The following is a 14,694-nucleotide window of genomic DNA, read 5'->3' as shown; positions in this document are numbered from 1 at the left end:
AAATTGAAATATGAAAGTAAAAAAAAAAAACAAAAAAAAAAAACAGAGAAAGAATATGCATTATTTAGAGGATAATAAATATCTGAATAAAATCATAGAACACCTGAAAAAATTCACTCTGCTACTTGTGCAAAATTTTAGTAATTTGTACTACAGAAAGCTTCTGCAAAATAATCCTCACACACATGTCAGTGGCAGGGACAGTGGGACTGGGTGCACCCTCAGCAGGTTTGCAGGTGACACTGTGCCGAGTGGGGCACCCAGCAGGCTGCAGGGATGCCATCCCACCCAGAGGGGCCTGGGCAGGCTGGCAGGCGGACGCATGACATGGAGCCCAACAGGGCCAAGGCAAGGTCCTGCATGTGGGTCAGGGCAACCCCAAGCACAAACACAAACTGGACAGAGAAGGGACTGAGAGCAGCCCTGATGAGAACTTGGAGGTTTTGGTGGGCAACAAACAGGACATGAGCCTGGCACTGCGCACTTGCAACCCAGAAAGCAAATTGGATCCTGGGCTGGATCAAAAGAAACTGAGCAGCAGCTCAAGGGAGATGATTCTGCCCTTCTATCCCACTCTGGTCAGACTCCAGTTCTGTGTCTGTCTCTGGAGTCCTCAGCACAGGAGAACATGGACCTGTTGGAATGGCTCCAGAAGAGGCCACGGAAAGGGTGAAAGGGCTGGAGCACCTCTCCCATGAAGTCAGGCTGAGAGAGGAGGGGATGCTCAGTCTAGAGAAGGCTTCAGGGAGGTCCTGTTGCAGCCTCTTAAAGGGGGCTGATGAGAAATATGGGGACACTTTTTAGTAAGGTCCATAGTGACAGGACAAGGGGCAATGGGTTTAAAGTAGAAGAGGGTAGATTCAGACTAGATAGAAGAAAGAAATTTTTTATGACAAGGGCAGTAACACTGGAAGTGCTTGCCCAAAGATGTTGCAGATGCCCCATCCCCAGAAACACCCAAGGTCAGATTGGATGGGGCTCTGAACAATCTGATCTATTTGAAGATGTCCTTGCTTACTGCAGGGGGCTTGGACAAGATGACCTTTAAAGGTCCCTTCCAACCCAAACTATTCTGTGAACTAGGTTTTTCTTTACCTTAGGTTCTAATATTTTCTTTACAAAAATACAGTTCTTTATGTATTGCACTGAAAGGAGAGAGTCCAGAGATTTTTACTTAACTATGAAAGAAAATAAGATGTTGATGCAATGTAAACATCTGTTTTAAAAATGCAGTTGTTTGGTAGGACAATTTTTTTTACATAATTACAAGTAAAATCTCAAAACAAACAACAAGGAGACAACTTTTATTTAGTACTCAAGAGAAGTTAATAAGGAATTTGGAGGAAGATCCACTATTTCAGACAGTTTTCTTATTTTTTCAAAAAAATCTCTAATCTTGGTCTGTTTGGAAGGATAAACCCATTGAACAAACTAATAATGAAATTCTATGATCTGTCTTGCTCATTAAGGAGTCATAATGGTCTAGTCTAACTAAAAGTGATAGTAACTCACTAACTTCACTAATAGTTAAAGTGTTTCTTATTGCACAAGTCTTCACTTGAGAAATAAATCATGTTAGTGGTATGACATATTTGACTGCTATTTAACACATACCTGAACCAGCAGAGTTATTGGTCCACTCTTATCTACCTCCAATATTTCACCATTCTTTGTGCCCACTAGAATATGACCATGTCCTAACGATATGGCACGTATAGAAGGATTATCTTCTAAGAGGAGACCTAGAACATTAAAATGTTAGAAGATAGGATTCTCAATTATGCCTTAAAGAGGATTTTTCACACTTACGCACAATAAAATCTCACTGTAGAAAAATCTACTTTCTTACTGTAGAAAACATTGCTGTAAAAAACAACATCTGGATTCAAGTGTGAGGAATCAGCAATACATCAAGAAGTTTACCAGGCCTGAGTCTGTACATGTTAGTTACTAACGATAACACTATTTGCCTCCAATTTTGGTACCTATAATTCTAGCTTCTTGTAAACAAGCTATGAGAATGAGACGCAAATCATCAAATCATCTACTTTAGAACATAGCAAACATAATTTTAAGGGAAGGAGATGGAAGAGAAAAAACTATCCAGAATGAAAATACAGGGAACTGTAAATTAGCATTAAGATCAAAAATAAGTGGTAGAAATGGGAAAAATAGGAATGAAAATGTTCTTTAATTATTTCTAAAGACATATGCATTTACAGAAAATTAGCTACTAACACCTTGCAAAACTGACCACAATTCTGAATTCCTTCCCTTTTCCGAACCAAAAATGATCAGACAAGATACATCATGATCAGAAATATAAGAGGCTTTCTGCTTACTTCTTTAATAAAAACAAATCAAAGCAAGAAAACATCTGCATGATAAGAAACAGCTAGATCAGCTAATTTAGGCTAATAATAAACTAAATATTATGATCTGAACCCACCAAATGTGCAAACTGACACCCTAAACACACAACTCCAGTCTCAACAGAAAAATTACTTATTAAGAATCAATAAAGCTTAAAAAAATTTATTTTAGTATTCATTATGTCAAATGTGGATTCCCTCTTACTGTGGAAAGCAATTTCACAAAGATTTCTAAAGAATGTACTTTAAAAATAAAACAAAACATAGGATAAAGTCTGTGTTACCTTTGGATCCAGGAGCCAGAGCAGCCCTTTTGATGGCATAGGTTTTGAGACAGCGTTCAAAGGTATCATCCCAGAGAGCCACCACCCCATCCTTTCCTCCAGTGACAAATCCCTGGGGGAAAAGAAATAAAGATCGCTGGTTATATTTGATTATTATCTTTCCTTACTTTTTCAGTGTTTTCTGCCAATACTGAAATGGGCTATATACAACACTGTAATGCACGGAACTACAGATGTTAGAGATGAAAGGAACAGGAGCAACAGAATGAGTGATTTCTCCTCCTGATGAAGGCACCACAGTTCTGTACAGTGCATGTACACAGGCTGGATTTAGAAGTTCTAGCCTGTATGCTTCTACCATTCTAGAAAAATAAGAACCAACATACTATAGTATTTTTCCTTGATATTTAGACTCCATACCCCTTTGGCATTTCTTCCCATTACTCAAAACAAAACTTAGTACTGCAAAAATTTGATTGGCAGTTATAGTTTTGATATATATGTGCATTTGAGCCATTCTGTCTTTAAAAATTATATACAGGTATTTAACAAAGCAACAGGTATGGTTAATACTGAAATCATTAGTTCTCTCCTTTGGAGCACTCAGCTCTTGTAGTATGAATAACTCATGCTGTCCAATGCTACTTTTCTGAAATGCAAATATTGGAAGGTTGAGTGACTTGGTCTAACTCAGTAAAACACCAACATAACATTAAAGACACATAACGTTAAAGAAAAAAATAATCTAACTGGAACACTCATCCATATTTAAGTACATGCTTAAAGGTTTTCCTGGGCTAAAAAGAAGCCAAGAATCTGGAGAAAGTACTTAATGATTTACAGAATGAATTTATCTATTGGTACACAATAATTACACTACAAAATAGTACAAGTATGATCTTCCTCTCTCACAAGCTCACATATTCCATTGGACATACTGATGCTTAAATCAATTCCTGCTATTTCTTTAGTAAGAGCTTATGAAAATTACTGAATAAAGTGTCACTGACCACAGGGGTTTGAGAAACAGCATGCTACATAACAAGAATAAGAAACTGCATAAACACTATTTTGCACTAATGCATAAAACACTGTATTGAATCTGGACCACACAAGGCTTTTCTGTAATGAAAATAAGGACATGGACTCCTGGATCTGGGAAAGATTTAGCTTTATCACACACTCTTTGTCCAGACATAAAAAAAAGCAATGAGCAGTTTATTTACTTTTTCCAATGCGTGCATGCTGAACACAGGACCATCATGTGCTTTGACAGTTTTTATGAGAAACACATCTCTCCAAATACACACATCCCCCGTGGAGGTTCCAGAGAACGCCATCTCTTCTGTCCAGCCATACACTGCACACATCATTGTGTCAGTTCTTCCCAATGCACCTATGCAGCCCTTTCTCCCAATTAGTCCTCCTCCTGGTTCAGACCAAAAACAAGTCATTAGACATCTGCTTGGAAATATAGCACCAGGAATACATAACCATACCCACAGCAAAAAGTCCTTTTCTTTTAGTCCACCCATGCTCCCCAAAAAAAATGAGATTTAATGCTATAGTAAATAGTTATACTGTAGGTAACAGAATATGCTCTAATTCTGAAAAGTATTCTTACCTGCTCTCCGCCAGAATTTCATGTGTTTAATTCCAACTGTAATCAATTTATCAGGCATGTAAGGATTAATCTTAACAACAAAAATCTTATCTTTGCTTCCCCTGAAATGCAAAGCAAAATCATTTAAATATAAGTGTAACTCTTAATATTTTTAAATAGGGTTGGGAGCAGTTTTTTGTTTTATTTTTATGTATACCTGCTCTATCTTGCTAAGATTTACTTTCAAATCATTAGTAATAGTTTATAATGAGGAAGTAAAAAACTAAAGAAGCAACATACTGTGTCCTGTTCTATTTTCATGACTTTTCAGTTTCCAAGGCAGGTGAGTAATTATGTTACTTCAAAGAGGCACAAGGAGGCCTTTTCTTTGCAAAAGAAAATGTATTTGCATTAAGTTTGGGTATATGGCATTTAGATCTTTGACAGCTCATGATACTTAAAGGAGTGAAGTCAAAAATCTTAAGTTTTTTGATCTTGGAAACAAACTGCCATTGTCATTCACCATTTAGCTGATTTTTTCTGTTTTTGTTAGAAAAAAATTATGCTGCTATTACATATTTGATGGAAATTACAGTTAGTTCTAAAAATGTTAAAACCTTGTGTGTTCTAGATTTCTTACTACACTTCTATAAAACTAATGCTTTGTTTCAGTCCTACAGTTTGAAAAGCAGCTTTCAACTATGTTTGCCATCCATGAAAAGCAATGCTATAGATTGTTTTTCTTTACTTAAAATGCACAAGAGCACCCAATCCCTAATTTTTGCTCCTTGTTAAAAAGGGGCAATAATCTTTTCTTTTCTGTCCTTTCAGACCACTAGCTGAATTAGTGTCTGAATGCATTAAACAGTTTCTTTCCAAACTCACAGTCATCTTCAAAGTACAGATGCTGCTCTCAAAAAAAAATTCCAATCAATTCCTTCAATTTGTGAGTGGGAGAATTAAAAAAAAAAAATAGGTGAAAGGCAGATAAATATCTTCAGAGAAGCCAAGCTGCCTGGGCTTTGGACAAGTAAGTGGGAATGGAATATTCTTCTTTGTCTACATCATCTATTCAGAATTTTCATTCTTTAGTGGATAAGAAATTCAACATGTGTTTAAAAATAAATGGGAGTCAATTAAATTAAAGAGCAATAATGGATGAAAGGGAAGCTGACACTTTTTTAACTGTACTGCAGAGAGTAATAAATATTTTTAAAATCTACCTAGAACAATGTTTAGAGTATAAGCATTGAATCCAGACAGAATGGAACAAAACCCACTCACACTACAGCTTTATCTAAAGCAATAGATCCTTAGGAGAAAAGAAAAAGTCAAAGGTTTAAATAACATTACTCAAAATTAGAAATAGGATTCTATCTTGTAGATTAAAACAATTTAATAAACATGTATTAAATAATCCGCACAGAAACAAAGAAACTTTTGAAATATTTAACCTTTGGATGTTAGACCAATTTCCTTTCAAAGCAGAGCTGAATTCTAAGTTAGATTAGGCTGGTCAGGACCCAGGAAGAAAATGGAAAGAACCCTGAAGAAAAAAGAACTCTGCAAAGCAACTGCAAATGACTATTCCAAGAAAGGTGTAACCTCTGATGAAAAAGATCTGAACATGCCATATATCACAATTTTTAAGAGGGCAAACACAATTGCATAGAGTTTTAAAGAAAATATTTCAGAACACAGCAATGTATCCTGTGCCATCTTTCCTCACCAGTTGAGCAGTCACTGTAATAGTTCTTGTTGACTATCAGACCTTCATTTACTTCTTCCACAGAAAGTTTTTAACATGACAAACATTATTGCCTGCATCACTTATGTAACAGGTAATGCTAATTTATTAGAGAACTCATATTTTTAAATGAATATATTTTTCTTACTGACATTTCATAGTAAATCTAGGTACAGATGTTTAAACATAGTTAAATTCCTACCTTACTGCTGAAAGCTTTTCTCCTTTCTTCCAATCCCAGAGTACAATAGTGTGATTATCATCTATTCCAACAGAAGCCAATCGTTTCCCATCCGCTAGAATAATACATTTATTATTAAGAGAGTAGATAGATAACTATGTTACAATAATAAGAAACCATATAAAAATGTTATAATTTCACAAACGTTTTAAGAATGTACAAACAAGTAAATAAGCATATGATGTTTTTAAAGGTATGCTTTTTCATCCATTTGCTTTTAAACTTGGATGAAGTGTAGCACTTTAAATTATTCTGTATCAAATTTGAATTTAGAAGCTTTGTGTTCATATTAAATCCCTTGTTCTGTTAGCTGTTGATATAGTTCCACAAAAATGTTCACTACATGTTGTTCTTGTGAAAATTTCATGCTCACTCTGAAAATCTCTGTTTATTCTGAACAGGAAAGCATTGAAGCCATATCATGAAATTTGTGAAATGCCCTTAAATTTAGTAGTACTATGAAGTCTTGGAAAAGTTTGACACATATTCCACATAAACTTTCAACAAACAAGCTGTTTGTGCTCACTCTAGATCAATGACTTTCTGACATGTATCCATTTCCGGCATTGCTATATATCCATGCCAGAATTTGAGAAATGAGATTCAAATCTTGAAAAAGGAGAAACCAAAGAAAGAGGCATCAAAAACCTCAAACCATTCATCTTTGTGATCTCACATTGTCGCTGTGAGTTCAGAGATTTTATCCAGGAAATCCAAACAATTAAAGAATTAATAGAAGTTAGTGGAGCAGAGGAAATTTAATATTGATACAGGAATTCAGTGCAGGGGGTGTAAAAATCTCAAGGGATTTAACTGATAGTCTTATGTTAGTTTAAGGTGGAGACAGAGCCTGTGTTTCTGACCAGAACTCCCTGACCGGACTTCCTGAACGTATCAGTGTGCTTTCAACACAGCTTGCAAGATTTCATTTAAAAAAGAAAAAACTGCACACCCAATCATTTTGCTCAAAAAAGCTTCTTACACAGTTGTAAAGCAGACACAACACTCCAGATCTGGGCCCCTGCCCTGTACAACCAAACCAAATTCTGAAGTGCTCAGCTCAGCTGTTCAACAGGACAGTAGCTGTTCTTGCATTTCCTATGTGCAAGACTCCAAAGGAGGTTTTTCTAATGAATGTTCATTATAAGACAGCATCTCTCTTTTGACATTGAACACTGGAGAATATTTTTAATACAAAATATGCAGTGTAAAGGAACCCCCAGTTTCTCAGTAGAACTGATTATCTTGTATTTTCACACAGAAAAGGAAAAGTGTAAATAAATAAATAAATAAATACTTATTACCTGAAAAATCAACAGCACAAACACCATACTGGTGATAGCCCTTTAATACTGAGAGTGGCTTTATTGTTTCTGTATCCCAAATGTGTATCGAGGAATCTCGACCAACCTGAAAGTATACATATTCATAGCCATTTTTTTCATTTCTCAGTTATTTTACACAGTTGTATAAAAAGTATTAAGAATACTTCAAAAAGTATTTGAAAAAACATTACAGTGATAGAATTTTCCTAGTATTACTGTTGTCTGGATAGCAGGATATTATTCCTTTTGCTGCTTCCCAAAGACCATTTCCCAGTTGACTTAGGCACATTAATCACAATTAACTAAAGTCTTCCTGTGGTGGGGGAGGGGAGAATAAAAGCCCTTCATTGATTGCACTGTAGCATATTTATTCCATCAATTTTTCATCAATCATTCCCTGTCTAAAAATAAAAGGCTATTTTTATTGCTAGTATGTCAGCTTCTCTACGTTTCAGAAATCAAGGTGACTTCTGCTGCTCTCTGGTGTCATTACAAGGCAGATTCTAATACTCTGATATCTGTGGCACAAAAATGCACTAGTGTAGGCAACAAACCTGGTAAGAAATGCAATATAACTTATTATTTTCAACTATGTATAAAAGCATAATTAGCCAGCACTTAAAAGATTATTTGCTATTCTGAGGTTTTTGCACCACACTGCACAAATAAAAGGGTTGCAAAACCAGAACAAAACTCTCTTGCATTAAGGCTCAGAAAAACTAGGATCTATTTCTGGTTTTGTCACAAACTTAGCATTAAGTATTTGTAAAGTTTTTCAGAATATCCACTATCAGGAAACTCTGAACCAGGGTGGTATGAGGAATTTGATTACTGCATTACTTAGTTTCCTCATGTAACATAGTATACAACAATATGCAAAGTGTATGTAGTATAAAACAGTGTAAAATGGAGTGTATCTTTCTGCTGAGAGCATAAGTTATTGTAAATTCAGGGACATTTTTATTCACAGCCTCTACTACTCAAAAATTAAATAAACTCAATTCTTATATTTAGGACTAATTTCTTAACTGATCCACAGAGTTATGTTAATCTCAACATTTTTCTAGAAATCAGGAGCGCAATAAACAAAAGTTTATTTCTAGTAAAAAATTCAGTTCACATCTTTTCCAATTTATTATACAATTACAAGAGCGACAATGATAAAAATTATAGGCATAAATAAAAAACCATGAAATATCAGCTCAAACCTTCAAGTCCTAGTGTATAAATATGTACTGGAAGAATTGTTTGTTTGAAAACATGACAGAAAATAATTTATCCAAAATAAATATCTAGCAAAAGATAAAATTAACTATTATTAGTATTATAAAATGAATTCAAACAACATACACTCCTTTGCTGTATGCACAATCAGTACACAGTTTGTGTATAGGTGATGATGAAAAGCATAATGCATTAAAATGGAATGCCAGACTGTAACAACAACTGCTCACTTCATACTGTAAAATAGTCAAAGAATGCTATGCTAATATAGATAATTTCCCAAAGCAAATGTTAAAAAAATATATTTTATCTGCACATTTCCTCCACCTGTTATCAAGAAGCTGCAACATAATGCCAAATAAAAAATATTAATCCATTCTTAGTTTTAAATGATGTTCAGAACATCTATGGAGAATGTACTCTTACCATGATACAAATAAATGTAATAAACACTTCTGCATCAGTATTTTACCACTATTCCATCTGCAACAGAAACGCAGTCCTTCACCTGAATAAATGTAGACTGGATGCTCTTTCCCCAAGACCTTTCTAAATTCAGTAGCAACAACTCAGGATGGTTATTGCAGACAAACAGGAGTCCCACCTGGCCTGTTGCCACGTAGTCCTTCAGGGGATGGATGGCAAGGCAGAGGATGTCGTCGTCGTGGCCCAGGTAGAAGCGCTGCGTGTTCTGCTGCCGGTTGTACACCACCCCCACGGCCGCCACGTGGTACACGATCTCGCCTGTCTGCGTGTAGAACAGGTTGCTCCGGCAGTCGTAACCCCTGTAACTGAGGCAACAAAAAAGGTTTGTGCACCAAAGTCGTAAACATCTATACTGAAACTGACAAAGTCATGCTGGTGAATTTTGTGCATGTAAAACTCGCGTTACTTACCAATTACCGTTTTGGGGTTATAAAATTTTGAATATACTTTCCCATTCTTAAGGAAACATCAGTTTATCAATTTATAATATATTATCTAATTTACTACCAGACACCAGTACTACAAGCACTAGTTTAAAAGTGGCACTTAATTGTTACTTTCCACAGCTAGTTTAAAAGAGAAAGTAATAGCTAGCAATTTTTTCAGACCACATGGAGAAGTTGGGCATGCAACATGTAGTTAAGTAAAGTAGAGAATGTCCAAAGTATTAGTTTTGGGTACTGCCTCCTGCTCAAAAATCAGGCAGCAAAACATAACAGCTTCTGGAAACTTGTTAAGAGGAAAAAAAACCCCTTTTTTTTACGTAACAGTTTCTTTTTCTGAAGGAAAACCTTTCTGCTTTCGTAGTGATACAGGAACTGGCATGAGTAAGCCAATTCCCAACTGAGGTCTGTATGCATTATCAACACATTAATTTCTTCCTAGGTGTGACTAAGACCATGAAGTTACATCCATCTTGCCTTACGTACACAGTGCAACCATATGCACTGGGGAAGTAATGAATCTGTAAGGCAGCTGACCAACTTCAGTTTAATGAATATTCCAAACACCAAAAAATCCATGTTTGTAAACACTAGATCTGTGCATCACTGGAAAACAGAGCACATACGTGGAGCAGATTTGAATATAATGTATTTCAGTTGGCTCACCTACATTACACACAGTGGTATTTATGTCATTGCATGTGATTAGAGAAAAATTACTAAGATCACCACACAAAGTTCTTAAACAGACCAGCAGATAGTCCAGGTCCACTGCTCCCTAGAAGAAGAATATTGTATTTCATGAACTTGCATCTCAGACTTTTGGAAGATCACGTAATTCCTCCCTGCCCAGTTCTAACCTGTCCAGGTCCCTCCAGATGGCAGCACAGCCATCAGGTCTGCCAGCCTCTCCTCCCAGCTTTGTACTGCCTGCCATACTGTGAAGTCCAAAGTTGGGTCTCATTAGATCACAAAAAAAGAGAAGTGAACTTCTTAAACAGGTGAAAACTGTAATAGCATAGAAATAAAGCATTTAAATAGGGCTCCCTTCAGCTCACTGTTTCGACTGGTATTCACAAGCAGACTCTTAACTTCAGATTTGGTCCTAGTCCAGCAACTTTTCAGCATCTGCTGAGTTACTGTCTCTTCAATGTCTGTAGCAGATTCTCTCCTCACATCTGATCTGAGGCTCAGCTATGCCTGCTCCCTGCTCTTCTCAAAGTGACCAACAACTTAGACTCAGAATACAACTGCAGGCTCTTCAGTCCTGCTGTGCTCTTCCTCCACCCACATCCTTCACTAACAGCCTTTCCCCACAGCAGCACGTGCAGATGTTGGGAAACTGATTTCTGCCTAACCCAGAGTGCTGTCTGCTTGCAGCCTTCTCAGATATACAGCCACTAGGTTTTTAAGGAACAGAATATACAATTACCTCCAGAAACTATGAAGAAAGGAAACAAAAAACCTATCACAGAATGTAACATCACCATTTTAAGTACACAACAACACTCTGTGAGGGGCAGGGATTATAAAGGCAGGCACAGTGCCAAAGAAGATACCTGAACCTATTGTTGATCAGACATCATTTTCCTGTGGTTCATTTTGCACTGTGCTCTGCTAAACATACTACATTTTCTTTGCAAGCACAGAACAACTGAAAAAAGAAAAGCCAAATATTCACCCTAAAGGAAAGTACTAAAAAACAAACAAAAAAAATAACAAAAACCAACACCTATGAAAATATGCATGCTGAAAGAAATACTGAACATTGAGGAATTTCTTGTAAGCTTAGCAGTTGCCTATAAAAGTAAAAGGTGTGAAGACAGCAAAAGAGTTTCAGGTTCTCCTACACACAACCCAGAAACTCAGAAGTTTCCCAGCTCATCAGAACAATTGCCTATATACCCTAAATTAAACCTAGTTAAACTGAGTACATCAGTGCCATGTATTACAGGACTACTCAAAATATCCAAAATATATCTAGGATGCAGGAAAATAGTTCTTATTATTCATAACTTCTTGTGATAAAAGTTAATTTTTGTTAATTTCCTCTAGTTATTACAAGAATTAGTACAATCAATTTTTTACAATTAGAATACAACATATTTTGTCAAAATATCAAGCAGTGCCAACAAAGACTCTTTGTCACCACATTAAACACATTTGGTCTTTCCCACAGGCCAGTTTACTAACTCCTTGACCATAAAGGTACTTTTTACCAGAGGGAAAATGATGGGACTACGTTAAACAGCAATGAAAAGAAGCATACTGCAATGTAGAAGATCATTCCTCAAGAATATTCTACACTGTTCCAAAATACTTACATGTCCATATTATTAAACCAATTTAGAACTGAGATTACTAGCTAATCTCTGAAAAAACATTAAGAGAAATTATTTATTCACATGCAGAAAGCAAACCAAAGAAATTTACAAGGAATCTTTATTAGCAACTATAAATTAAATAATAATGAAAGCAAGCTTTGTATTGTAGTTACTGAATAATATATAACAAAGTACAATAAAAATAGGAATTCTTTCTGCCATAGTTAATTATCCAGGATCGATTCAAGTTAATATGACAGTAACTATCAGAAGAAGATGTAGCTTCCTAAGTGGAAGGGAAAAGAAATTGCCATTACCAAAGTCATGAATAGCAGGGGCTGCATTCAACTTGAGATTCAGACATATAAACATAGGTGCCCACATGTTTGTTAGATACATTAACCCCTACATTTTAATCAACACCGTTGCAGTCAACAGAGTCAGTTGGACCTGCAGGGCTGCTCAGCTGGCCAACCACCAGCATAGCATTTTATCTGAGCCAAATCACTCCTTGTGTTCCACTGATTACTGACAGAATCCCCAGTGACTGTGATGGCAGTTTAAATATACACATAAAACCATTTCCTTTTGGGCACATCACTGTGAATTCTGTAACCTGAAGCTGAACCCTACCCACATGTACAAGTTACACATCTATATCCAGCTAACAGGCAACTTCATAAGTACTGTCCTCCCTGGGAAAATGTCCATTGCTTGTCTAATGCTGTAAGAGTTTCAAAATTTGCATGTTACTCTTTAAAACATATGTGGGAAGCTTCCACATGTAGTCCAATCCTCCCTCAAAATCTCTAGAAGAACTAAATATCAAAATGAACATGATTGAGAACAGAGTCTTTAGTACAAAGGTGGAGACTTAATTTTTTTTAAAAATATTCTGCATAGCAGTAATTTTCTCAAGAGGACCCACTCAGAGGCTATTCCCTTCAGATGCTATTTGCAGCTATTTGTAGGAATCCATGCAAGATGTTATAAGGCTCTCCTTATAGAGCATTCCCATGTCATCTTGAAACTGCTACTAAATTTGATCTTATGGTAAGGTTAGTTTATTGAATATCCTGAAATTCAAACTAGATTGTGCTTAAATACTTTGAATATTGAAAAATAATTCTATGATTCTATGAATATTCAAAAATATAAAGAAACATTCTTGTGAAATCAACAGAATAGCTCTGAGAGAATACAAGGCATGAGTATTACATGTGCATCTTTATTTCGTGCCAGCAGAAAGAAAGCACAATAAGCATCGAGTCCAAGACAAAGGTTCTTCTGATTAGTGCATGTTTCTGAACCACCACCTTGCCAAATACATGGCAGAATTAAAATACAGGAATAATCAAAAAGAGACCAGATTTGTACACCAATTTAACAAAGTGTGTCTGATCATGACTGAATCAGATCTCTTAGAGAAAGACACAAGTGACCCTCTTAACAGAAGTTCTTTCCTCATCCATATTAGTCAGAAGCTGGCTCACATACTCTGAATTTTATTCCCTTCCAAAACAGGAAGTAACCAGAGGTTTAAAAGATTTCTTACAGGTTATCAAGATATTTTTAAAAGTTTGTCTTTCACGGCAGTTGACAAATTCAAAGCACAACACTAACAAGCTCAAAAACAAAGAAAAGAGAAAAAGCTTCCAGTTCCCCTGATTTAAAAAAAGCACCACCTCTTAAATTTTCTAGGAACATCCAAGGCATTTATTTCCATTGCAGCTAAAGAAAGATGTAGCAAAGCAGACTTCCTGAATCAGAGAATATGCCTATTACTCACTTGGATGTGGGTCACTTTAAAGTTAACAGCCTGGACATTGAGAAAAATCTGTTGTTCAGCATGGATTCTTCATTAGTTTTCTTGATGCCCATAGGGTAACCAGACAGAACTCAACAGGACATTCTACTTCTGGTCATTGCTGGATATTCTGGTCAAGCTTCACTTCTGTTGTGAAGGAAATAACAATAATACCAAAGATCCAGGGCCCTTGCTTGTGCTACATCTTCTTCAGGATCATTTGGTTTTATTCTTAGACCAACCTTTAAAGACTACATACAGCAGCTACCCACCTGAATGCATTCTCTATGCAGATATAAAAACCTTCAACTGAGAATTTGGGAGCACCAAAAAGAGAAATTAAAAACCCAGCTCTGTACCAAACTTCCCAGTTGTCATAATTTTCAAAGCTACTATATGTCTTCTACAGACAAAATTTCTGATTTGAATATTAACTATTCTTAGCCAATTAATTTATTAAGCATTGCATGTGGAGCCTACTACAATTGATAAGTGCCATTATAAAGGCAGTATCAGTAACTTCTCCCTGCATTTAGTTATATCTGAAAAGAAGCTGTATTCCTGCAAAGAGCTTTCTTTTGAAAGGAATACTTGAGTTGCAACGTCTTAGTTGAATAAAGGTTTTGGTTTTGCTTTATATCAAGAGAATTTATATTTTTGATCATTATTCTAATGTAGTAACATCTAGTACCAGCTTGCTTTAAAACACCATTCTTTTTTCTGATAAAAATTCTTCACTTATGAAGAACCATGGGAAACTACTAATCCTAAAGATGAATCGTAAGATTTCAAGGATGCATCCAAAAGGCATTCTGCTACTCAAAATAGCACCAAAAAA

At 36.0% G+C, this 14,694-nt stretch overlaps 1 protein-coding gene across 6 annotated transcripts in view; it reads right to left on the bottom strand.

The window, feature by feature from the left end:
• The window catches only part of EML5 (EMAP like 5), a 97,901-nt gene that overhangs the window by 39,899 nt on the left and 43,308 nt on the right, over window positions 1-14,694 (bottom strand). For all 6 annotated transcript variants that reach the window (XM_064713438.1, XM_064713439.1, XM_064713440.1 and 3 more), the window contains exons 14-20: window positions 9,401-9,587; window positions 7,552-7,657; window positions 6,209-6,302; window positions 4,281-4,381; window positions 3,883-4,085; window positions 2,657-2,768; window positions 1,615-1,742 (exon numbers count right to left, since the gene is read on the bottom strand). In XM_064713438.1, the coding sequence (XP_064569508.1) occupies window positions 1,615-1,742; window positions 2,657-2,768; window positions 3,883-4,085; window positions 4,281-4,381; window positions 6,209-6,302; window positions 7,552-7,657; window positions 9,401-9,587 (931 nt within the window). The remainder of the gene's footprint in view (window positions 1-1,614; window positions 1,743-2,656; window positions 2,769-3,882; window positions 4,086-4,280; window positions 4,382-6,208; window positions 6,303-7,551; window positions 7,658-9,400; window positions 9,588-14,694) is intronic.

This window comes from Zonotrichia leucophrys, chromosome 5, assembly GCF_028769735.1.
Source record: "Zonotrichia leucophrys gambelii isolate GWCS_2022_RI chromosome 5, RI_Zleu_2.0, whole genome shotgun sequence".
Classification (NCBI taxonomy): Eukaryota; Metazoa; Chordata; class Aves; order Passeriformes; family Passerellidae; genus Zonotrichia; species Zonotrichia leucophrys.
The sequence above is the reverse complement of the archived record's forward strand: the minus strand, read 5'-3'. Positions and strand labels throughout refer to the sequence as shown.